The sequence below is a fragment of the Oculina patagonica genome, chromosome 8 (assembly GCF_052425735.1).
Source record: "Oculina patagonica isolate OP01 chromosome 8, crgOcupat, whole genome shotgun sequence".
Taxonomy (NCBI): Eukaryota; Metazoa; Cnidaria; class Anthozoa; order Scleractinia; family Oculinidae; genus Oculina; species Oculina patagonica.
In genome coordinates, this window is record NC_135765.1 from 33,172,039 (window position 1) to 33,192,429 (window position 20,391).

General features: G+C 39.1%; 2 protein-coding genes across 2 annotated transcripts in view; one reads left to right on the top strand and one right to left on the bottom strand.

Moving 5' to 3' along the window:
• LOC144662090 (vesicular glutamate transporter 3-like) overlaps positions 1-20,391 on the bottom strand; it is a 60,493-nt gene that overhangs the window by 24,018 nt on the left and 16,084 nt on the right. The window contains exons 2-3 of the mRNA XM_078522831.1: positions 3,825-4,112; positions 989-1,025 (exon numbers count right to left, since the gene is read on the bottom strand). Of these exons, the coding sequence (XP_078378957.1) occupies positions 989-1,025; positions 3,825-4,061 (274 nt within the window). The 5' untranslated portion in view covers positions 4,062-4,112. The remainder of the gene's footprint in view (positions 1-988; positions 1,026-3,824; positions 4,113-20,391) is intronic.
• On the top strand, positions 10,006-19,201 carry LOC144662271 (uncharacterized). The gene is made up of 9 exons (XM_078523045.1): positions 10,006-10,743; positions 10,879-11,082; positions 12,795-12,952; positions 13,130-13,250; positions 13,971-14,042; positions 15,099-15,182; positions 15,946-16,049; positions 16,250-16,365; positions 17,501-19,201. The coding sequence occupies exons 2-9, from the start codon at positions 10,884-10,886 to the stop codon at positions 17,616-17,618; spliced, it is 972 nt and encodes a 323-aa protein (XP_078379171.1). The 5' UTR covers positions 10,006-10,743; positions 10,879-10,883; the 3' UTR covers positions 17,619-19,201.

Genomic DNA, 20,391 nt, shown 5'->3' on the forward strand with positions numbered 1-20,391 from the left:
TATGATTGGTTGACATACTAAACATAGGGCAGATGTTCAAGGTGTTTAAATATTAATAATGAGACAACTCAGCGGGGTATATACCTGATTTTCCATATTTTACATGTAAAAAGAGTATAAGAAGTTTTTTTTATTTTGAACCTAGGGTTGAGTTAGGGTTGGTTTTTCAGGCTTGTGTCAGTTGTTAAGATAAGGAGCAAATATAATATTTTATTATATTTGATCATAAGTTTCATGCATTTTATAAATAAAATACTATGAAACGCTCCGCTTGTAATCCAGCGCAAAAATTCAGTTTTTGATTCTAATATTTGATTCCAATATTTGAATCCATTTTTGTCCCATATTTTGTATCCAGCACTGGAAGTAGTGATGTACTACATCTCTAAGGCAAATTTGCCTCAGAGTGTAGTACATTACTACTAACATTACGTTCAAAACTTCGTTTCCCGTCGCAAATTGCTATAATCATGTTCGATTTTCCTCGCAAATTCTGCGTGACCCCTCAGTTTGATTCAGTTGCAATCAGCGCTTCCATAGCTTGAGCGTTTGCGCACGGTGAATTTAGACCTTGAAACAAAGCTCTTTTAAAACCCATTCATCCCTGAATGTATTACACGCTTTTCTATTTCTTTCAAATTGGGGGAAAACAATGTAAATTGGCTCCCCAAAACTAATTTAATTTTTGCTGAACTAAAATGAATAAATAAAAAATTCCCACCCCCCCCCCCCCCCCCCAGGGCCGAAGGTGCCCGTACGCCTATGAAGAAACATCATGATGGCTATTTCCGATTACCTAGCTCACTCCCTTCGAGAGCGCCCCCCCCCCCTCCATATTCTAGGGTCTGGACGATCTCCCCCTTTTCTGAAGGTCTGGATCTCCCCCCTTTATCTGGAAACGGTCTTAAAGATAACCTATATCGATGACACTTGCAGCAAAGTTAATGAGACAGAATGATCTGTAAACCATATTTAAAATCTGACACACCTTCTGTTGTCGTACTCCAAGCAAACTCCGCAGGTTCCTAAATCAGATGAAATAATGTATAAGGGTGTAATAAAGAATAGGCAAATTAAGGTCGCGCAGGACCCTTGCAATCATTAGTATGTATTTATTTAAAGAGTATGCACGAACAGCCGGACGACTGAAGCCGACAACAAACGAAATATTCACGAGAATGTTTGTTTTTAAACTCTTTTGTACAAGTAATTACTAGTAATTGTTCTCAGCTTTGTGCCACGTGCACTGGAACATAGGGAATTATCATAATTAGATTCACAGCTTTGAAATCACACGTTGTTGTAAACATTAATTGACTCGGGAGGTCTTCGGAAGCCTCAAAACCTGCAAATTTGTGTCCAAGTTTTCTCCGTCGATATACAATTTCAAGAGTTGATTCACGAGGAACATAAACTTGGTGTACTCTATTGTGCTATGACTAGAGCGAATTTTTAAGTTTCCTTCTCAAAATGAAGATAGCACGTTTCAAAGTTTAGATTTCACATTTTTGCCCTCTTAGGCCCTGTTTATACGTCGAATTTAATTCAGACGAATTTAGTTCAAATTAAATTCGTCGATTATTCGACGTTAATTGCCGCCTGATTTAGACGTCGAATTTAATTCAACCGAATTTTATCTTTCACCCGAGTCTTCAGCACTTCTGACCAGTGGCGGGGATAATTGACATAATTCCCGCAAAAACTAACGGGAGATCGCGAAATTTTTTCAACACAACAACAACCTGGCGAGGTTTACGAAGGCATTATTGCTGGAGAAAATATCCAGAGAAAGACAGCAGAGAAGGCAGCTGCGACGTCGAATGTTGACACTGGTAGTGATGAAGAAAATGTTTCTTGCGCGAGTTTGTTTATCGATTTGTCTGCTGTTACAATTACAAGATGAAGATGTTCAGTCACCGGAGTTGTCGTCGCAGTATCAGAAATACATGATGGTGGGAATTGGTCTGGGCGCCATATGATGAAGGAAGATTCGAGAAAGCGTTTCGAGTGTCAAGAAAAACATTCAACTTTACTTTAAAGAACATTCGACCCGACATTGAGAAAAAACCCGTGACAGAAACTCCCCCAGGGCACACTGCAAACAGTAACCAACACTTTTGTTTGCCTCCCATCCCACCGTTTCTTCGTTTTCTTTAGCAATCGAACATTCCAACCGAACACACACGCTTCTCCCACAAGCTATGCATGAATATTTTGTGGTCCGTGTTGCAATTTATGCAAGCGGACGGCATTTTTCCTCCACAACCGACGACATACTTCAACAACGTGCGAAAAACGCGAGAAGACGCCTGTGCGCATGCGACATGAACGAAACTTTCCACGAATCTACCACGGGCTCAATGGGGATACATTATGATAATGTATGCATTTAATTCGATGCGTCTGTTGTGCGACGTCTAAACTGAAGACGCGCTATCGATATTTTTTTCGTCCTACCGAGACGAATACAACGTCTTGGACGAATTTAATTTACCAGACGAATCTAATTCGATCGTCGAATTTAATTGCTAAATGGTCCTTGAATTATTTTCGTCCCAATTAAATTCGACGATTGTGCGACGTATAAACAGGGCCTTAGAAGCGATTAACTTGTAGCAGTTTTTGAAATCGAAAATTCCGTTCTAGTGGTAGCACAAAAGAGGTTATGATTTATCACTAAGCTATACAATCATTTAATTTGGTGCGCTGTTCTAGCTGAAAACTTGGACACAAAATCGCATTATCTGCAGTTAAACTTTTAAGGGCTTGTAACATCACAGACAACGGTCATCTCTCAGTAAAAGGACAATCATGATGTAATTCCATCATCCCCGAATATCCTTGTTTAATTTTAGAGGAATCGATGTTCAAAATGTAGTGAATTAAAGCTATACAAGATAGCATTCCGTCAAGAAATTTGGCTAATGAATTTATTAATGAGCAAGGGTCCCGCGCGACCTTAACAGCACAAACAGTACCCCGGAATAGAGCCCAACAAGTGAGTCTTCTATTTCTACGAACCAGAGCTTCGCGAGGCCCTGCGAGTCACGTATTACTAGTATAAGTGATGGGCTTGTGGGTTGCCTGTGGTCTGCTACAGCTTTCCATATGGTAAAATCGTTCGAACACAAGGAAAATTCCAAATCAAACGGCCAAGGTTATAGTGGCTTTCAAGGTTACGAGAAATGACTCTGGAGAATTTGTTAACATTAAGCCAAATTAGCCCCGGTGGTGGGACTTCACTCTGAAAAGGGGCGGGGATAGTCGTCGTCTTGTTTAGAACTCGTCGTCGTCTTGTTTTCTCGCTTAGGATGTTCAGGACGGAACGCCAATGTTTTACTCATTGGTAGTTAAGATTAAACACTTTTTCTTTACAGATAAAAACATTCAATGGCATTATTTTTTATTATTATTTAAGTCACTATAGCTCCTATTCGTCTAGGCTCTCTCGCAGCCGTTTTTAGTGTCGTCACGCAACATTCCAGGAATGTTGCGTGACGACACTAAAAACGGCTGCGGGGGAGACTACTATTCGTCTGTCTGTTTGGAAATGGTATTTTCCAGGGGTCAAATTTGGCTGAGCCACGCTCTAATTCGTCTTCCTTTAGGGTTTAATTCAAATTTTCTGTCGAGCATGCCCGTCTCTTTAATTAATATGGATTTTTCCCTGAGCACCTTCGGGCCAAAAAAATAATAATTTCAGAGACCAGTAAAACTGCCTAGTTCATACTATTTCAGATCATTTTCACAGACTATGAAGTTTCGAGGGGAGGGAAGGGTGGGGGAGGAAAGGTCATGAAAGGTGTTTGTTCTCATTCCTTTACCTGCACTTCTTTGCCATCTCTCATGACAGTAAGATCAGCGACCATCACCGCTAGACCCATGCTAAGATTAACACGCATGGCGTACACATTGGCGAATCCCAACATAAGAAACACACCGATCATGAAGCGCACTGGAAGACAACACCTTGCGTTATGGGGGCACGGATTCCGCGAATGGGTTACTTTTCTGTCACTTTCTTCAAGAGAGCTGTGACGTTGGCTATTCTTGGATTCCATTGCAGTTAAAATTTGTGCTGATTAACAACTGCTTGCCTCCGACATCTTTTCCTATAAAAAAAAGACAAAGTTTTCAGTTTTGAAGACTTGACACAGGGGCGTAGCCAGGATTTTTGTATAGGGGGGTTCCAAATGTGAATTGTAATTGTGAACGTAAAACCGAGCGCCGGAGGCGCTCCTCCTCTAGGGGGGTCCGGGGCATGCCCCCCCCCCCCAGGGAAATTTTTAAATTTGCGGTCCCCAGAAATGGCATCTCCTTGATTCTGAGCATAAATTTTTAGCAATTTTAACGTCAATTGAAGCTAGTATTTCAAAGAAGGGAAGCTCAAAATCCCGCGTACCAGGTAATTTTTCCGGCGTACCATTCACTACCGGCGTACCGTCACTCACTAGTCAGCTAGTATATCAGCCAGAAGTAGGCGCCGTGGATGCTTTCGTGCAAAAATGTCGACTGTTGCACTAATGTCAATTTGTCTGTTGTAATGTATGTTCATAAGAGCAAGTCCTGACTCTCGCTCGCTGGTCATTGTAGCCCGCAGGTATGTCTTTAGTCTGCGCAATGTGCTGAACGATCGCTCACATTCTGCAGAAGTAATTGGCAACGTACACAAGATGCGCAGCAACTTGTGCACATTTGGATAAAAATCGCTGTCACATTCTGCCAAGGCCTGAACTGCACTGTTTGGTACGCACTTAGCCACTTTCGCCGCCAACAGGCAAGCTCCACATCTGCAACTTGGGGTGATGGTAGATCATCTGCATAGTACTGGATGGCAGCTTGCACAGGGTTTCCTTCTTGAGAAACAAGCAAGGCTGGTAGTACGCACAGGAGGGAAGACATCACAGCATCATTGTTTGGGTCGAAGTATGAATCCATCTCAGAGATAAGGTGATCTTGCAGAGGAATTGTAAGCGCTCTTTTGTAGTACTCCTTGGGTGATTCTGCTTCAACATTGCTTCGGTGCTGTTGCTGACCAACAACGCGTGGCATAGAGGGCTCGATGTCTGTTTTTCTCACTGTGGTGGTAGCCATGTTGTACCAATCCGTGCAATGTTTCTCTATGTCTCCTCTGATGTTCTGCAGGTCTCTCTTAAAATCTCCGATGTGGTTGTATGCCTGATAGACATCGATTTCTCGCTTTTGCAGCTTGAAACTGAGTGGATTCATTTTTCTAATCTGGCGGAATTAAAGGGGGGTTCTAATAATATTTTTTTCTCTTGAATTAGCTATTGCGATATCCCGAAGGGGGGGTTCCGGAACCCCTGGAACCCTCCCCTGGCTACGCCACTGTGACATGAATTCACTTGAAAGGGACCGACCGGGGAAGTGCCGGGGGGGGGGGATACTCAGGTATGTATTGGGAGGGCATGTGCCTCCCGGGTCTCCAAAGTAGAACCCCGTTATAGAACGAATTTGCATTCAAAATGATACCCCGGCCCGTTCTAGAAACAGTTCAACTTTTCAACACCACGTTTTGAAACTTTTGTGCGTTCAAAATATCATACCCTGTTCTAGAAATTGTCTCAAAAATGGATACCCCGTTCTAGATCGGGAGCCCGCAATCACGACCCCGTTGGGCGGCACATACTCGTACACGACGTATAGGGATTTTGGGGGAGTACCCCCCTCCCAGAGCTTCGCGCGCCAACTCGTACTCATGGCTTTGCCACAGGCGCGCATATTCCAAAACGTGAGCTAGTCTGAGTGGCTGGCGTGAGCCTGCTTGCAGGCTAGCCTTCTCCAAAAAAAAAGAGAAAGAAATCAATATTGTTATCAATATTTATTTTAATTTAAATTAACATTACTACCGTTTAATAACCGGCCCGTTTTGGTCAAATCTTAAATGCTCTTGAAATAATGCATTTATATATACCGTTCAACATTTGATACTTAGCAACTAGATGTGGGAATTCAGGTATGGAGGCCCTTTACAAATTTGTGTATTTTTGGCTATAAATAATCAAATCTAAACAATTTTTTATCTTTAAACCAGTCACACAGGGATACTGTCCTCTGAATCTTTCTTCACTTTCCCCACATGTTGCTAACACAGAATTTACTAAGGAAACTTAACTGATCCCTATTACAACTTAACCAGGTGCGGCCATTGTGCGCGCATTAAGGTCAGTAAAAGGCTAAGCCAAGCGAATGATTAAAACTCCCAGTTTAATTCACTGCAGAAAACGCTAAAAAAATGACCCTAATTAGTATGGCATATGCCAAGAACAAAATAAAACTAACTTATAAGTACGTCGTATAAGACTGGGTCATTCATCATTTTCGTATTACTTCACATTTGACAGTACATGTATTGTTTGAGTTTTGGTTAACATTTGTCAGAGAGGATACTTTGTGATGCCTAAATGAACATTTTAAAAATAAACTCAGCTTAACTCTCACAAGAACTTTACACCTGGCAATCTGCTCTCACAAGGATATGTTCCTTGAATAAAGTGCCTGACGTACAGTGATTTAGAAAAACAATTCTGCTAACTCCAGTTTTACAGAAATCTGTTTCAATGAAACCTCGAAAACAATTGTCAGCAAAACTACCGGAAAACGAAAAAAGCAGAGAAAAAATTAAACTTGACATGAAGATTGAAAAACAACATAACGCCATCAGCAGCAGTATTTTATGCTCGACCGAGCAAGCATCAACACGGAGTTTTGTCAAAAAGACGGTTCCACGGAACCAACCGGCTTCTCTGGAATAATCCTTGAGGGTGGGACGTGACTAAGTTCGCTGGAATAATTTCCTGTCTATTTACTCCGTACAATGCGCCTTATACTACAGTTGATTGCTTTGGTTTGTACTCAAAGAATTGAAACAAGTGTAGATAAATTTATTTGGAAAAATAGCTTAAACCGATCGAGACTGTCCTGAATCAGTATTCACTTACGTAGGAAATTATCTACTTTATATGGAAATTTCTTTCCAAAAACTGAAGCAGAGTGAAAACAATTACCTGGAAAATTAGCAAATGCAGACATCGACATGAAAATCAAATCACAAGTTAAGCCATTACAGGCAATATTACTTGTGTTGTCGAGCCAGTTTCGAGACGGCGCGGAATTTTGACAAGAAGGAAATACCATAAAACCACTGAAACTAGAACCAGCACGAGAAACTCATTCGCTCGAACCATCCTTGTGTATCAATCATAATACAGAATCACTCGCCAATTCTTATAACGAAACCAGGTCAGTGTTTTATTGCCCGAAGTCGCCACAATTCATCTGGGACTTAAATCACACGACGTCTCTTAAGATTACTCTTGCCGTCACGACGATATGCTTGTCCAGTCACCATTCTATTAAACCTCTTGGTGATATTAGCATTGAAGACGAGAAGGGAATTGAAAAAGAGTTCATACATTGTGCTGTCTAGTTTGGCAGTAGCTGACCTTTTAGTGGGCGCTGTATCTATGCCACTGGCCATCGCTTTAGACGCGTTAGTTCTGGGAAGAATTCTAGTTGAAAATATTATCTGTACGATAGATGCCATAGTCTTCTTTGTACTGTACACTCTTTACGGTGTGTCATTTTTTCATTTGCTTCTTATTGCTTGGGAGAGGTACGTGGCGACGGTAAAATGGATGAAGTTCAAGACTATTGTTACCAAAGACCGTTTAAACAAGTACGAAAAAGTTGCATGTCTCTCGGCATTACTCACGTTTACTCTAGGAGCTATAATGGAAGCCATTGGCGTACGTTATGAACTTATATTAGTCCTTGATGTTCTGGTGAGCATTTTCTGGGTTGTATGCTTTTTCTTGAAAATACACTTCTATGTCAAGATTAATAAGGGAGTGCGAAATCAGAACCGAACGCAAATCTACTCAGTGAATGCTCTGGTCAGAGCGAGGTTCAAAAAAAATATTGCATATACGGCTCTCTTGCTAACACTTTTTGCCGGTATCTCGGGTGTTCCGGGCATTGTCGTTTTCTATTCGGGGAAATTTCGCCCTTTCTCTGCAAGAGTTCCGTTTTTCGATGGGCTGATACCGTGCTTCAGTTAAATTCTCTAGTCAATCCTCTGCTGTACTTTTATAGAAACTGCGTCTTAAAGAAAGCTGCACTGGAGCTTTTAAGGTGCAGAATGCCTCAAATTATCCAGCCAGTAGTTTGCACTGTGCGTCGAATCAGGCGACGTCGCTATTCCGTGGCATCGCTTGATTTTGAAGATCTTCAAATCGGGCAATCACGACCCCGCCTGAAAAGATCAGAATCTTGCGGTGCTGTGATTTGTACGGATATGGTTCGGCGAAAGTCGAACGACACAGTGAAAGAAAGACCCATGTTAGCTTCATCGAAGGTAGCAAACGAGAAGGTCTTCAGTTCGCACAACAGTGCAGCAGAATTGTTGTAACAGTGCAGATTGAAAATGTCCCAAGAAAAAAGCGCATTCAGTGTAATTCTGAATTACCGAAAGATACTACGGAGATTAAAAGATCTCGACATCGTATGGTTGGTAAAATTGCGCGATCATCGTCGCTGATCATCATCGTCAACAAAATGCAGCAGAGAAAAATTTGAAATTTCGCGTGCTTGGCGCCGATTGCATGTTTCCCGCGCTGGGGGTCGATGGCATTAGACTCAGAAAATTCGTGAATTTCTCCTAAAATCAAGTTTTCTGCAAAAAATCGCTCGCACATCGAACGTCTGCCCCAAGTCTGCTCGGCAACACCTGGCTGCCTAGACATTCATTGTGTACAGCAAATTAAAATTGCAGCAAAGTGTACTCATTTCACTGTGTGTAACAAAACTGTGAACGCTGTTGTAAGTTTGTTTTTTCCTAATCTAATGCAATACGAGGTTCAAGTCACTAGGTATTTAAGAAAAGTTAACTTAGGCTTTCCCCTTTTTTTTTCTTCTTTTACCGTCGAATACGTTTCCTATTTTTGGTAGACCCCTTGAAAATAATCAGGAGCAATCTGGAAATAGGAGGCGCGGTACCCAAGAATCATCGCCGTAGAGCCTGGAAACAACGAGACGTGGTTACAAAATCAACATGGCGGCGATGGAGGAAGAAAATATCGTTGTCGTGGTTAAACTCGGGCGAGGAAAGCTTTTTTTTTTAAAACAGAAAAATATGGGTCGGTCGGACGACGGTAAACAGAGAAAGAAATGCCTTATATCTCTTATGCCACTGATTTTTAAAAATTCTACTCAGATTCTGCCCTTAAAAAAAATGTGGGCAGAATTTATCCCAGCCAAAGTTGTATGCCGTTTTTCCGCCCTTGTGGTAGCGGTTGCTTGTTTTCCCGCTTTTGCCGTCGGTTGTATTTTTCCCTTGCTTGGCAGCGGCTGAGTACCGTATTATAGGTAATTGACGCTCCTGTAAACACAGGCAGACCACCCTATGTGTTCGTGGTAATGAACGATTATCCTATGGTAGTTAATGCGTAGCTAAACACCACAGGGTGCTGTAGAAATCCTACAGGATAAGCCAATCAAATGTCTCGATTCATTAAAGTTATTTTTGGCACTTTTTCATGTATCTCGCCTTGGGAGAAACTGGTCATGGCCACAAACAAAAAATACAAGGGACGAAGCCCAAACGTGGAGCGGTACTTAAAATGTTGTGGCCGCGAAGTAGATATCTCGGGGCTAATTGCACCAAATCTTGCTGCTGGAGCGAGACTCGCAGCCAAAAATGAGTGTCAGGCCCTGGACGAGAAGACTTCCAGAACATACGAGCTACGGCTCATCGCATTAGAAGAGTTTGCGGCACAGAACGGCGATGATGCGATGTTGTTCGGTCCAGACAAAAGGCCCTTTTTAGCGGCCACATTGCAAACCTTCATGCGTAAGTATTTTACTACCGATCTATCGGTTTTGAGTACTCCAAAGCACATTTGGTTATGTCAGCGTGCCTTTAGGTGTGAACTTTATACGTGAGTGATGCGGCAGATGAAGTAAGGCTCGCCGGATGTGCAATTAAAACACGCGGTGATTTGTAAAATTTACGTTTTCAGCTTTAAATGTGCCTTTAATTGGGATAAAAGTAGGTTTAAATTTTTTTTAACTCACTTTCGTCCAAAGAACAGATGTTTATTATTTATAAACCATTCACATTACGCTTTGGAACCACGGCCACAGTTTGCCATAATCGCAAAACCTGGTAAAAGAATGGTAAGACATACTTTAACGCGATCGCAAAATGCGGTACATCTACAAAAGCCACAAATTGCGTTAACGCAATATGTGGTATAAAACCTAAAGACTATAGTCCATCCTTTTGAAACCACAGTTTGCAATAACGCAAAGTATGGTGAAACAACATTGAGACATATTCTAACGCGATCGCAAAATGTGGTACATCTACAGGAACCACAAGTTGCGTTAACGCAATATGTGGTATAAAAGTGAAGGCTAAATTTTGTAAGCTGGTAAGTGCATATTAAGACATGGCCTATGGTGTGAAACGAATTTAAAAAAAAATGCTTGTTTCACTTGCAGAGATTATAATTAGACTCGCGAAAAGAAGCGTTAACCCGCCCTGGTCAACATGTGCTTCAAGTGAGTCGCACGCATTGGCCTGGTTACCCAGGTTATCGAGCCGTTCAAGATGGCGATGACTCAACGAACGCAATTAAAGAGTAGGATTTTGCTCTTCTTGGGGAGTGCGAAAAGCTGCTACCTATTTTTTAGGACTATCTGGGGGAGAACCAAAGCTAGGTGAACTAATTTTTATCGGCCAAAAAAAATTGCGAATTATTTTGCCATTGAAGATCGTAATAATATCCAAAAATTTTTCATTTTTTCAAGCAAACATGTTGAATATTCTCTATGTGCTGATATATTTTTTTTCAGAGGTGATGGGTGAAACAAAAGGAAAGAAAATTGGGACATTACGCTGTCGTGGGCTCAAGCCTCCTGTAATTAGAGGCTATGCAGCAGCCTTCAATTATTGGTTTAGAGCGTTTGGGCACACAGGGCCATACAGCGAAGCTATTGTTGTTGCTGAAGATGGCTCTCAAAAAGTTATTCCTAAGGGAAATCCAATGTCTTCATCTGGTAGGTTACAAATTGATTTAAAGAATACTTTTTGCAATTGAATTTGGGTTATTTAGTCTACTTTTTAAGCCCCACGACCAGTGTCAACATACAACATTTCAGGCTAATATTTGTTTTTCATCGATTTTTGGTCATGGAAACCTTAATTAGGAATTTATATAGCTAAGTTTCGTTGGTATATCTATACTTTTACAGCTGTAGCTCTTGTTCACTCCTTCTTAAGTGATAATAGGAACTTTGTTTTCTAAAACTTCTTTTTATACGGCTCACCTGTCAGAGTACGTAGGAAATAATCAAATTATAAAGTGTTTTTTATGTGGCAGGTCGTGTGATTGTTTACTTGCATAGTTTACTGATTTAGTTTTATAATGAATGAATTCTTCTAATTATTTTGTGACAGGAATCAATTAACCAATTTATATCATCTTGTTTTGATTCAACAAAACGTTTGATCATGTTACCAACACTCTACCAGTAGAGAAGATGGTAATTTAATTTGAAGATTAAGGTCGCGCAGGACCCTTGAGATCATTATGTATGTATTTATTTAAGGCACGAACTGCGACGACTGAAGCCGACAACAAACGAAATGTTCATGACAATGTTTTTCTTAAAGTTCTTTGTACAAGTAATTACACGGTATTGTTCTCAGCTTTGCGTACCGTGCACTGAAAGAAAGCGAATTATCATAATTAGATTCACTGCTGCGAATGTAGCACACGTCGGTTATCAACATGGACTCGGAAGGTCTTCGGAAGCGGAAAATCCTGCAATTTTGTGTCCAAGTTTTCTTCGCCGATATAGAATTTCAGGAGTTAATTGGCGCACCCTATTGTGTTATGACAAGAGCGAATTTTGAAATTTCGTTCTCAGAATGAAGATAGCACGTTTCAAAGTTCAGATTTCACATTTTTACTCTCTTAGAAGCAGATAACTTCTAGATAGCAGTTTTTGAAATCTTAAATTTCGTTCTTTTCATAACACAAAAGAGGTTATGATTCATCACTAGGTTATATAATCATTTAACTCGGTGCGCTGTAGTACACAAAATCGCAGTATCTGCAGTTAAACTTTTAAGAACCTGTAACATTACAGTAAACGGTCATCTCTCAGTAAAAAAATTTTAGAGAAATCGATGTTCAAAATTTAGCGAATTAAAGCTTTATAAGATAGCACTCTGTCAAGAAATTTGGCTAATGAATTTATTAATGAGCAAGGGTCCTGCGCGACCTTAATATTGTTTACAACAACAACAACAACTTGTAACCACTTTCATTACATAAATTTCAAGAAAAAAAAAGTAACTCTGATAATATCCAAGTTTTAAGAATTATTGATTTGCCGTTTTTGAAATATTTTGCTAGAAATTTGGTTAAGATCTGTTTTAAGCTGTTTCAATAGAAGAGTATAGCTGCTTCAATCGCCATATTATTCCATTTCATTTGATTTTTACAGCAAAATTTAGGCGTTTTACCACAAGGTTGTATTAATAATAATTTTCTCAAGCATTATAAAGCGCTTTGCACTTCATGGATCAGGGCTAATGTTATTGTACAGTGTATTGTATTGTACTGATATAATGTTCTAACCCTAGTAGTTGTTAAGGTCTAGGCAAGTTTGCATATTTTTTATTTAAAAATCACATAGTTGCCAGTGGAATGATCTGGAAAAGAGATCGGCTGGTTTAGAATATTTTTTTTTGTGTGTTATAGATGTTACTCAAACAATAAAGCAGCTTGTAAAGAGAGCTACAAGACCCACTTCCAAGGACACCCGGCGTGGGATGGTGCCTTATGAGCCCAAGAAGGCACCACCATTTACCCTCCAGCAGCTGTTGCGCATACGTGCATACTGCCTCAATACAATTGAGGTAATCAGCAATAAATAGTACAATAAACGGAGGGAGCAGAACTGGTTTTAGGGATGGGTCAGACATAATAATTTTGAGGAAGCCCTGTTTGTTATTTCAGGAGATAATAAATTAGTAGCTCTTATCTGCAATGCTATGCCTAATATTTATATGATACAAAATTGTGTACCTCCATAGGGTTTACGAGGTATATGGTTATGGACTGTTACATTGTTTTCCTTTGCACTGTTTCTAAGAGGGGAAGAACCTCTTCGTCTCAAGGTGAAGAATTTGAGGTTACCTGCCAATTTCTCATTAGGTAATGATTAATCTATATAAAAGACTTGTAAATTTTTGTTGGCATAGATTTTTGCAACATAACGAAGTGAAAGGTTATTTTCCTCTACCTTTATCTGGAATAATATTTCCCCAATTTCGGGATCCTTTCTAGACTTAGTTGTCTTTCACTTTTTTTTCAAAATTTATTTTGATCTTTTACAATGTAAAATCCTGTGGGTAGGTTTGTTTACAACATTACATTGTCACCCCATTAAATTGTGCTACCTTTATTTATTTATTTATTGTCTTTCACACAAATATTTGTGTTATCCAGTGGTAATTCTCCCAGCAATTCCTGTCAATTTAATTAACTCACTTAACTTTCAAACACCTGAATTAACAAGAGCATTAATTTCTTATGATCACAATGATTTTATAGTATATTTCAGTGTTTGTTTTGTCGTCATCCACGTCCGTCCAGTTATTGTTAGCTTGGCAAGCTCCAGCTCCAGTTACGGACACTATTTTTCGCGTCCCGATTGCTTACGAGAGCTTCGACTGTATTGTGTCTAACTGCCATGTCCATTTTTAAGATTACATGTCATGATGTGCGTTACCTTGAAACAGATATAAATGTTTTGCGACAGATGATTGTATACTTCAATCTTTGCAAACCAAAGTTGAAAACATTTATCCCACACACGAACCCTTTGGGTACCTTTTACTTTTAATGTTGTTAAATGATATATCTTATTCTCAGGTGATCCCATTACATTGCCAAAGCGAATTGAAGTAAAAATACCTTGGTCAAAGGCAGATAGAAAAGCCAAAGGTGGGCATGTATGTTATAGGTCATAGTTAAATTCAGGTTTTTTTTTTAACCTTTAACCTTGATAAAGTTTAGGTTTGTTTTAAGGCTTAGGGATTGGACTGGAGTCATATTTAAAAAAAAAAAATAGTGGCAAAGTGGATAAGGGGTTTGACAGCAAATGGTCTTTAGAGTTTAAATCCTGTAAGTAAAAAGCTATTAACAAAAAAAGAAATCACTGAGATGATTTTCTTTTGGGTTGGTGGTAATACCAGATGGCAGGAGCGATATATAGAAATATTTATGAGTATTATGGTGTGTCGGTGATGGTAGGAGAAGTTAAGTAAGGAAGATTATTTTAAATGTTGTAACCTTTTAATTAATTACTTTTGGAAGCAGTTTTAATATATAAATGTCAGATTAAATTTGTTGGACCTGTCAGAAGTTCCCAAAGCTAAGCTACAATTTCTCAAAAGATCACTACTCCCCTTTTAAAGCGATGGCGTGACATTGCTTTATGCCATCGAAAGATCTGTTCTTTTTGTCTGTTTGGCCTGATCGAACAGAAAATCAAATTTAACTTAACAAGAAATCGCCGCGTATACACAAAAGCAAAATACTTCCGTACAGGAATGGAACACTACAATTTATAAACGAAAGAGACTAATTATATATGATGGGGTCTATTAGATTAAGTTGACAGAAATTTCTAATTCTTATAATACAAAGGGACACTATGAGCAAGAGACCGTTTGAAGCTTGCTCACGCATATCGTATGTCGCTTATCCGTGATATCACACTACAGTATAACGCAATATTTGTCACTACAGTATAACGCAATATTTGTTGTGACAACATAGGGAAATCTAAAAAAAAAGAATAAAAATATCAAATAAAATATTACTGTTGTTCAATTGAGAAAATATTTGCATCCTTGGTTTGTGAATTCGTAACAGCTATACCATTAAGTTTTTCCTTATAATTATGTAAGACTCCTTGTGAAACGCCATCGCTTCTGCATGCATCGCGTGCCATTTATTTCCTTTCTAGTGTTCTCATGCCCATCATTTTAATTTCAGGTGTTACACTAACCCTGTGGAGTAACCCTTTAAACAAAGAGTTGTGCCCTGTGACTGCCCTTTTTGCATGGCTTCTTGTAGCAGGTTGGTAAAGAAATAATTTTAATTTGTGTTGTTACGTTCAACATTATCTTTGGTTCTATCTGGATTTTTTGGCATTTCATTTCTTTTCCCTATAAAAGAGTAGTGAAAAATCAGTACTTTATCAAGAAATTTTTACACAGTCCAAGCTCTCCTTGCAATCTCTCTTATGCAACCAGCTCTCACCTAAGTGCCACTACAATTTTTAGAAACCCTTTTTACATTCTTTTGCAAACACTGTCCATCCATGTGTGTGTGTATGACTTACAAATTTCCTTTTTTTTCATTCTTGCAAGAAACCATTTCATTGTTATAACCACTGGAATTTAAGTGAACTTTTGGGGTGGTCACTAATAGCTTTCTTTGCTGGCTGGTTTTTGCAAACAATTAAGCAACCAGGCTGCAAGCTAGGGAGTGGTCTGAAGTCTTGTTAACAACTTTGCCTGTAGGTTCTTTTGCACCTCATACAATAGTAAATTTAGGGGAGTTCTCCAGTTTAATATTATACTGCATTATAGCAGTGTTTTGTTTTACATAAAAAAGTTCATTAAAAGCACTTTTAATAACCTTCAGATGTTTGAGTACCTGATAAGTAGTTCTTGTATATGTGACCCTCCTAATCAAGTTGTACCATTTGTAGAAAAGGTATCAAATTTCATAAGATGTTGATGGTTCTGTTGCATGGTTGTATCTTTCTATATAACTTGTCTATGTCTATCCAAAAGTGAATGGACATTAATATTTTTTTATATTTGCATGATTGTAGATATTCGTGGTGGCTTTCTTTTCCCAAGGGTAGGGAAAAACAACCGTGGTGTACTGCAAAACTCTGCCCGTGGAGTTACCACCTATAGGAAAACCTTTGTTGAGGTACGAAATGTACAGTTTTAAATTCATCTGTAACAAATTTAGTTTAAAAGCTGTATCTGTTCATGCTGTTAGATAATCATCAGCTGGAGCTATACCATATTTGTTTACACTCGCAGCAGCTGATATTGATGAGAGGCAGCTACAATACATTCTTCATTCAGCTGCTTAAATTAATTGCCTGAATTTTAAATATTGTTTAGATGTCCAAGACTCTTTTTGAGAAGGAATTCACGACGCACAGCATCAGACGGTCAGCAGCTAGATGGGCTGCTCGTTGTGGGGCTGATGATAGTACCATAAAAAGAGCAGGGCGATGGTATGTTACATGTCAGTAAATTAGTTGTAAATTAGTTAGATCAGTTGCCTTTATGAGACGACAAAATAAAACATAGGATTGTATTTATAGATTGGATAATTAAATGTAATAAAGTTTTCATAGAATGATGTAATACATCATTATGGGAGGCGCAGTGGCCCAGTGGATAGTGCGCCAGACTCCGGATGGTAGTCCAGGTTCAAGGCCTGGCCAAGGGTATTGAATTGTGTTCTTGGGCAAAGCTCTCCCGCAACATGATGCTGGTAAAGGGGAGGGGGGGGTACCCTGCAATTGACTTGCACCCCATATAGGCTTTGGCAAGTATGGGCCACTTGGCTCTTGGCTTTCCTTTTTCCCCTGTATGCTTTCAAAGACTTGTAACACAAGTTTCAGGCTTGAAATGAATTCAGTCCTGTTCTAAGATCATTGTGCTTAAGATTTTTTCCCCAACATTCGAGCAATAAAGGCAAAAATAATGTAACCTGAGAGAACTCATAGCATGGTAACAGTTTAAGTACAGGTAACAGACACCTGACAAACGTTAGCACTCAAGCTGACCCGCGAGAGATAAATGGATTTTAAATTATTTCAATTTCAGTTTAAACAGATGTTTCACGCCAGTTCAAAACAAAATGGCACCATTTTGAACATTGTTACTAGGTGTGACTTTAATTTTTTCGGGAATGCTTTAGAATTTAGTGACAGGCTCACTAAGACAAATGAATTTCTGTTGCTGTGCAGATTTTTGGTACTTGATTTTCGCACTCATTGCTCAAACTTTCAGGGGAATCCATCTTAAATAGTTATTTCACAAGTTGGAACTCGCTTGAAAAATTACAAGGGTAAGGATAAGCACAAGTTTGGCAGTTGACTTGTCTCCTATCTTCCAGCATCAGTCTGTATTGTTAAAGCACTGCACTTGTGTATGGTGTCAGAGGTTTTGAACACCTTTTGAGATTATGCTAGCAATAATGCTTGTGCTCATCTCAAATTTCTTCTGAATTGGAACATGAATTATTTTTCTTTTATTGTTCCATTGCATTGAATTTAGAAGCACTTTTTCTAAAATTCAATTTTCCATTGAAGAAATGAATTATAAAGAACAATCATTTTGGCTTGTTTTTCTTTATTTCAGGAAATCCAGTAGCTTTGAACTGTACACCCAAGATGCCAGAGCAGAAATGATAAAGGAACAACATGATGGAAATCCCATATTTGATCATAAAATTTGGATGTTTAAACGTCTACGATAACTCATGGCCCTTTTTCAAAATACCTCTAACTTGTGTTTTTTAGTGTTAAAATTAATGTGTCCTTTGAACATCACAGGTGTCGCTCAAGCTTTGCTATTTAAGGAAGCTATTTTTACAATTTTCGGATTTGTTATCACTTATGAGGCCTTCCAGGGGTGTTTCTGATGACGTGTTGTCGCCCATTTCCAACCCACTTGTCGACTATATTGGTTAAGGAAACGATTGCCAGTATTTGTTTCTTGCTGAAGAAGATAAGTGGTGCTAGTTGTCCTGGCAAAGTTCATGGCCTACACAAAATTTACATTCATGGAAAGCAATGACCAAGTTTGTTTAGAGCAGTTTTCAATTGAGTGTCGTAACACCAAAACCAAGGTAGTTACTCAGGCCAATCACAAAGGACACAGACAACCCAGTTAGTCTGAAATTCAGCCGTCCTCGCGTTTCGTGCCAAGAGGCGCGGGCAAGAGGGACGTCTGAATGCCCAGCATAATAACGCCGTCCCTCTCGCCCGCGCCTCTTCATTGGGGGGTTGGGTCGAGAGGACGGCTGAATTTCAGACTAACAACCCAGTTAACCAATCAAAACTCGAAGCAAATACATGTAGCTGGCACGAAACGCGGGAAAACGCGCGCGAGCGAGTCACAATTGGTTTTGGTTTTACTTCTGATTGGCTGAGAAAGTAGCACCAGATTTTTAAGCCAATCACTAAGCGTAGTGATGCAAAACCAAAGCAAACGAAATTTACTTTCGACGCTCAAGTGAAAACTGCTCTAAGATTTGCTTTGTAATGCTATTTTAGTTAAATTAAATTTCTCAAATATGCATCAGTACTGCATTTTTATTCAGGGGAGGTACTTATTAGCTGCTTTGTCCCAAAAGGTGCGCTTACTTTGGGACGGCACTTATTCGAGTAAATACAGTATGCCACTAAGTACTGCTTAGTAAAAAGTTTGCTATATATTATTTTACAAAACAAAGTTTCAAGGTTGTTGCTTATGACCATTAATAAAGAAAAAAGTATTAAATTTTATGTACCCAATCTTAGTGAAAATAAAATGATAGGCTGCTGTTCTTTAAAGAAGGCATCAGTTACAGCCTGATACCTATTTAAAACACAAAAATAATATTTCAGCCAGAGGTGGAAATCCTCACTTGCCTGTGAACTTCCATTAATTTAAGAAGAAATAACGTTGATTAGTCATTGTGAAAGTACATGGCATGTTTATTTCAAACTATAAGTATCAATAAGTTGATAATTGATGGTTACATAATGCAGTAATGTTTTCCAAGGATGAAACATAATCATATTGCTTTTCTATATACATGTATCACAAACATGCTCAAGTTGCTTTCAATACAACAGGAAACTAGAAGAAAGTTTTTTCAATGTTAACTTCAACAGCAGTAATGGAGACTGCTTATAGTTGTAAATAGTATTAATTTCTCATGGCAAACAGCAACACATTTATCGTAACATCAGTACTAATTCAATGCCTTTTTTAATATTCGAGAGGCAGTTAAATAGCAGTGCTTTTATTAATAAACGCTTATTGTAAAACTTTCAAATGCAGTGTTTTGTTCCTTTTGATACCATGGCTATTATTGTCATCATTATCATAACTTAACATCAAATATCATATCATTATAAATGGGATCGGGAGGGGGGATGTCATCAAACCATATCATATCATATCACATCATATATCTTGCTTGGCATTATATATCAATTCTACAATCCACCTAAGAAAAAATATCGTTGGCCGTATCTAGCAGGAGACAAGACGAGGCACTTGGCAAAGAAATACCCAGTTGATCAAGGATGAGAGTTCAAACTCTCGCTCCAACCTTTATGAATGACATGCCTCCATAATCTCCTACCAGAATCAGATAATCTTGCCTCATCTATGCAAAAAGGCCCTGCGCTGGGTGAATCATTTAAAAATTTGTTACATTGTAGCCATCTCTCTACCAGGGTCTCTTGCCACCAAGCTAAGTCACAAACCACAGGTGACCAAAAAGTGTGCTATAAAATTTTGTAAAGGTGTACTTAAATAAGCTATGTCACGGTATTTTAATTCATATTTCTGATTAATCTCAAATTGAATGAAACCTCATTAGTAGTTTTCTAACGTAAGAAAGACACCAAAGGAGTAATAAAACCCCGAATGATGGATGGTTTCGACTGACGAAAATAAAGACAGATTGTGAATGAGGAACTTGAAAAATCTTGCCAATTTTTTCAAGATGCGTTGGCCGTGACGTAGCTCCTTTTAGACTGAATTAATTGATTTTACATTGATCCGCTTATTGATTGTCTGAAAAATATTGCGCCGCTTTCTCAGACACTACCAAAGTTACTCGCGCACGTGTCAGTCGCGCGCTTCGATGACTACATTCTTTAAGTGTCCCTTGTGATTGGTCAGAAACTTCTCTCCGAGTTTGCATGGATTTGAAATAACGTTGACTGACTCTACCTTTGAAAAGCATAATAATTAAACCCGTTGACAAGTTGTCTTAGCTGGGTGGCGAGTTGCTGGTTTGGCGAGGTGGCCGGCATTCACAGGGAATGTAAATCTTAGCAGGCGTCAAGGGGTCATTAAGCTTACAGAATTTCGTGTTTCAATAAATCACTGTCAGTTAGCTGCATCAGTATTTTTTCTTTTCCTCGTTGACCGTAACTCCATTCGAAACTGTGGACGTGGAGCGAGCTCTTGCTTGGATGCGTCACCATTCTCGTCAACCGCATCATCGTTCTCGTCAGGACTTGTACTCT

What these genes read in the sequence shown, in the direction of transcription:
- LOC144662271 (XM_078523045.1), top strand. Translation starts at nt 10,884, where the DNA reads ATGGGTGAAACAAAAGGAAAGAAAATTGGGACATTACGCTGTCGTGGG. An exon ending in GGCAGATAGAAAAGCCAAAG is followed by an intron (nt 14,043 to 15,098) that starts GTGGGCATGTAT and finishes TTTTAATTTCAG; the next exon opens with GTGTTACACTAACCCTGTGG. An exon ending in ATAAAAAGAGCAGGGCGATG is followed by an intron (nt 16,366 to 17,500) that starts GTATGTTACATG and finishes TCTTTATTTCAG; the next exon opens with GAAATCCAGTAGCTTTGAAC.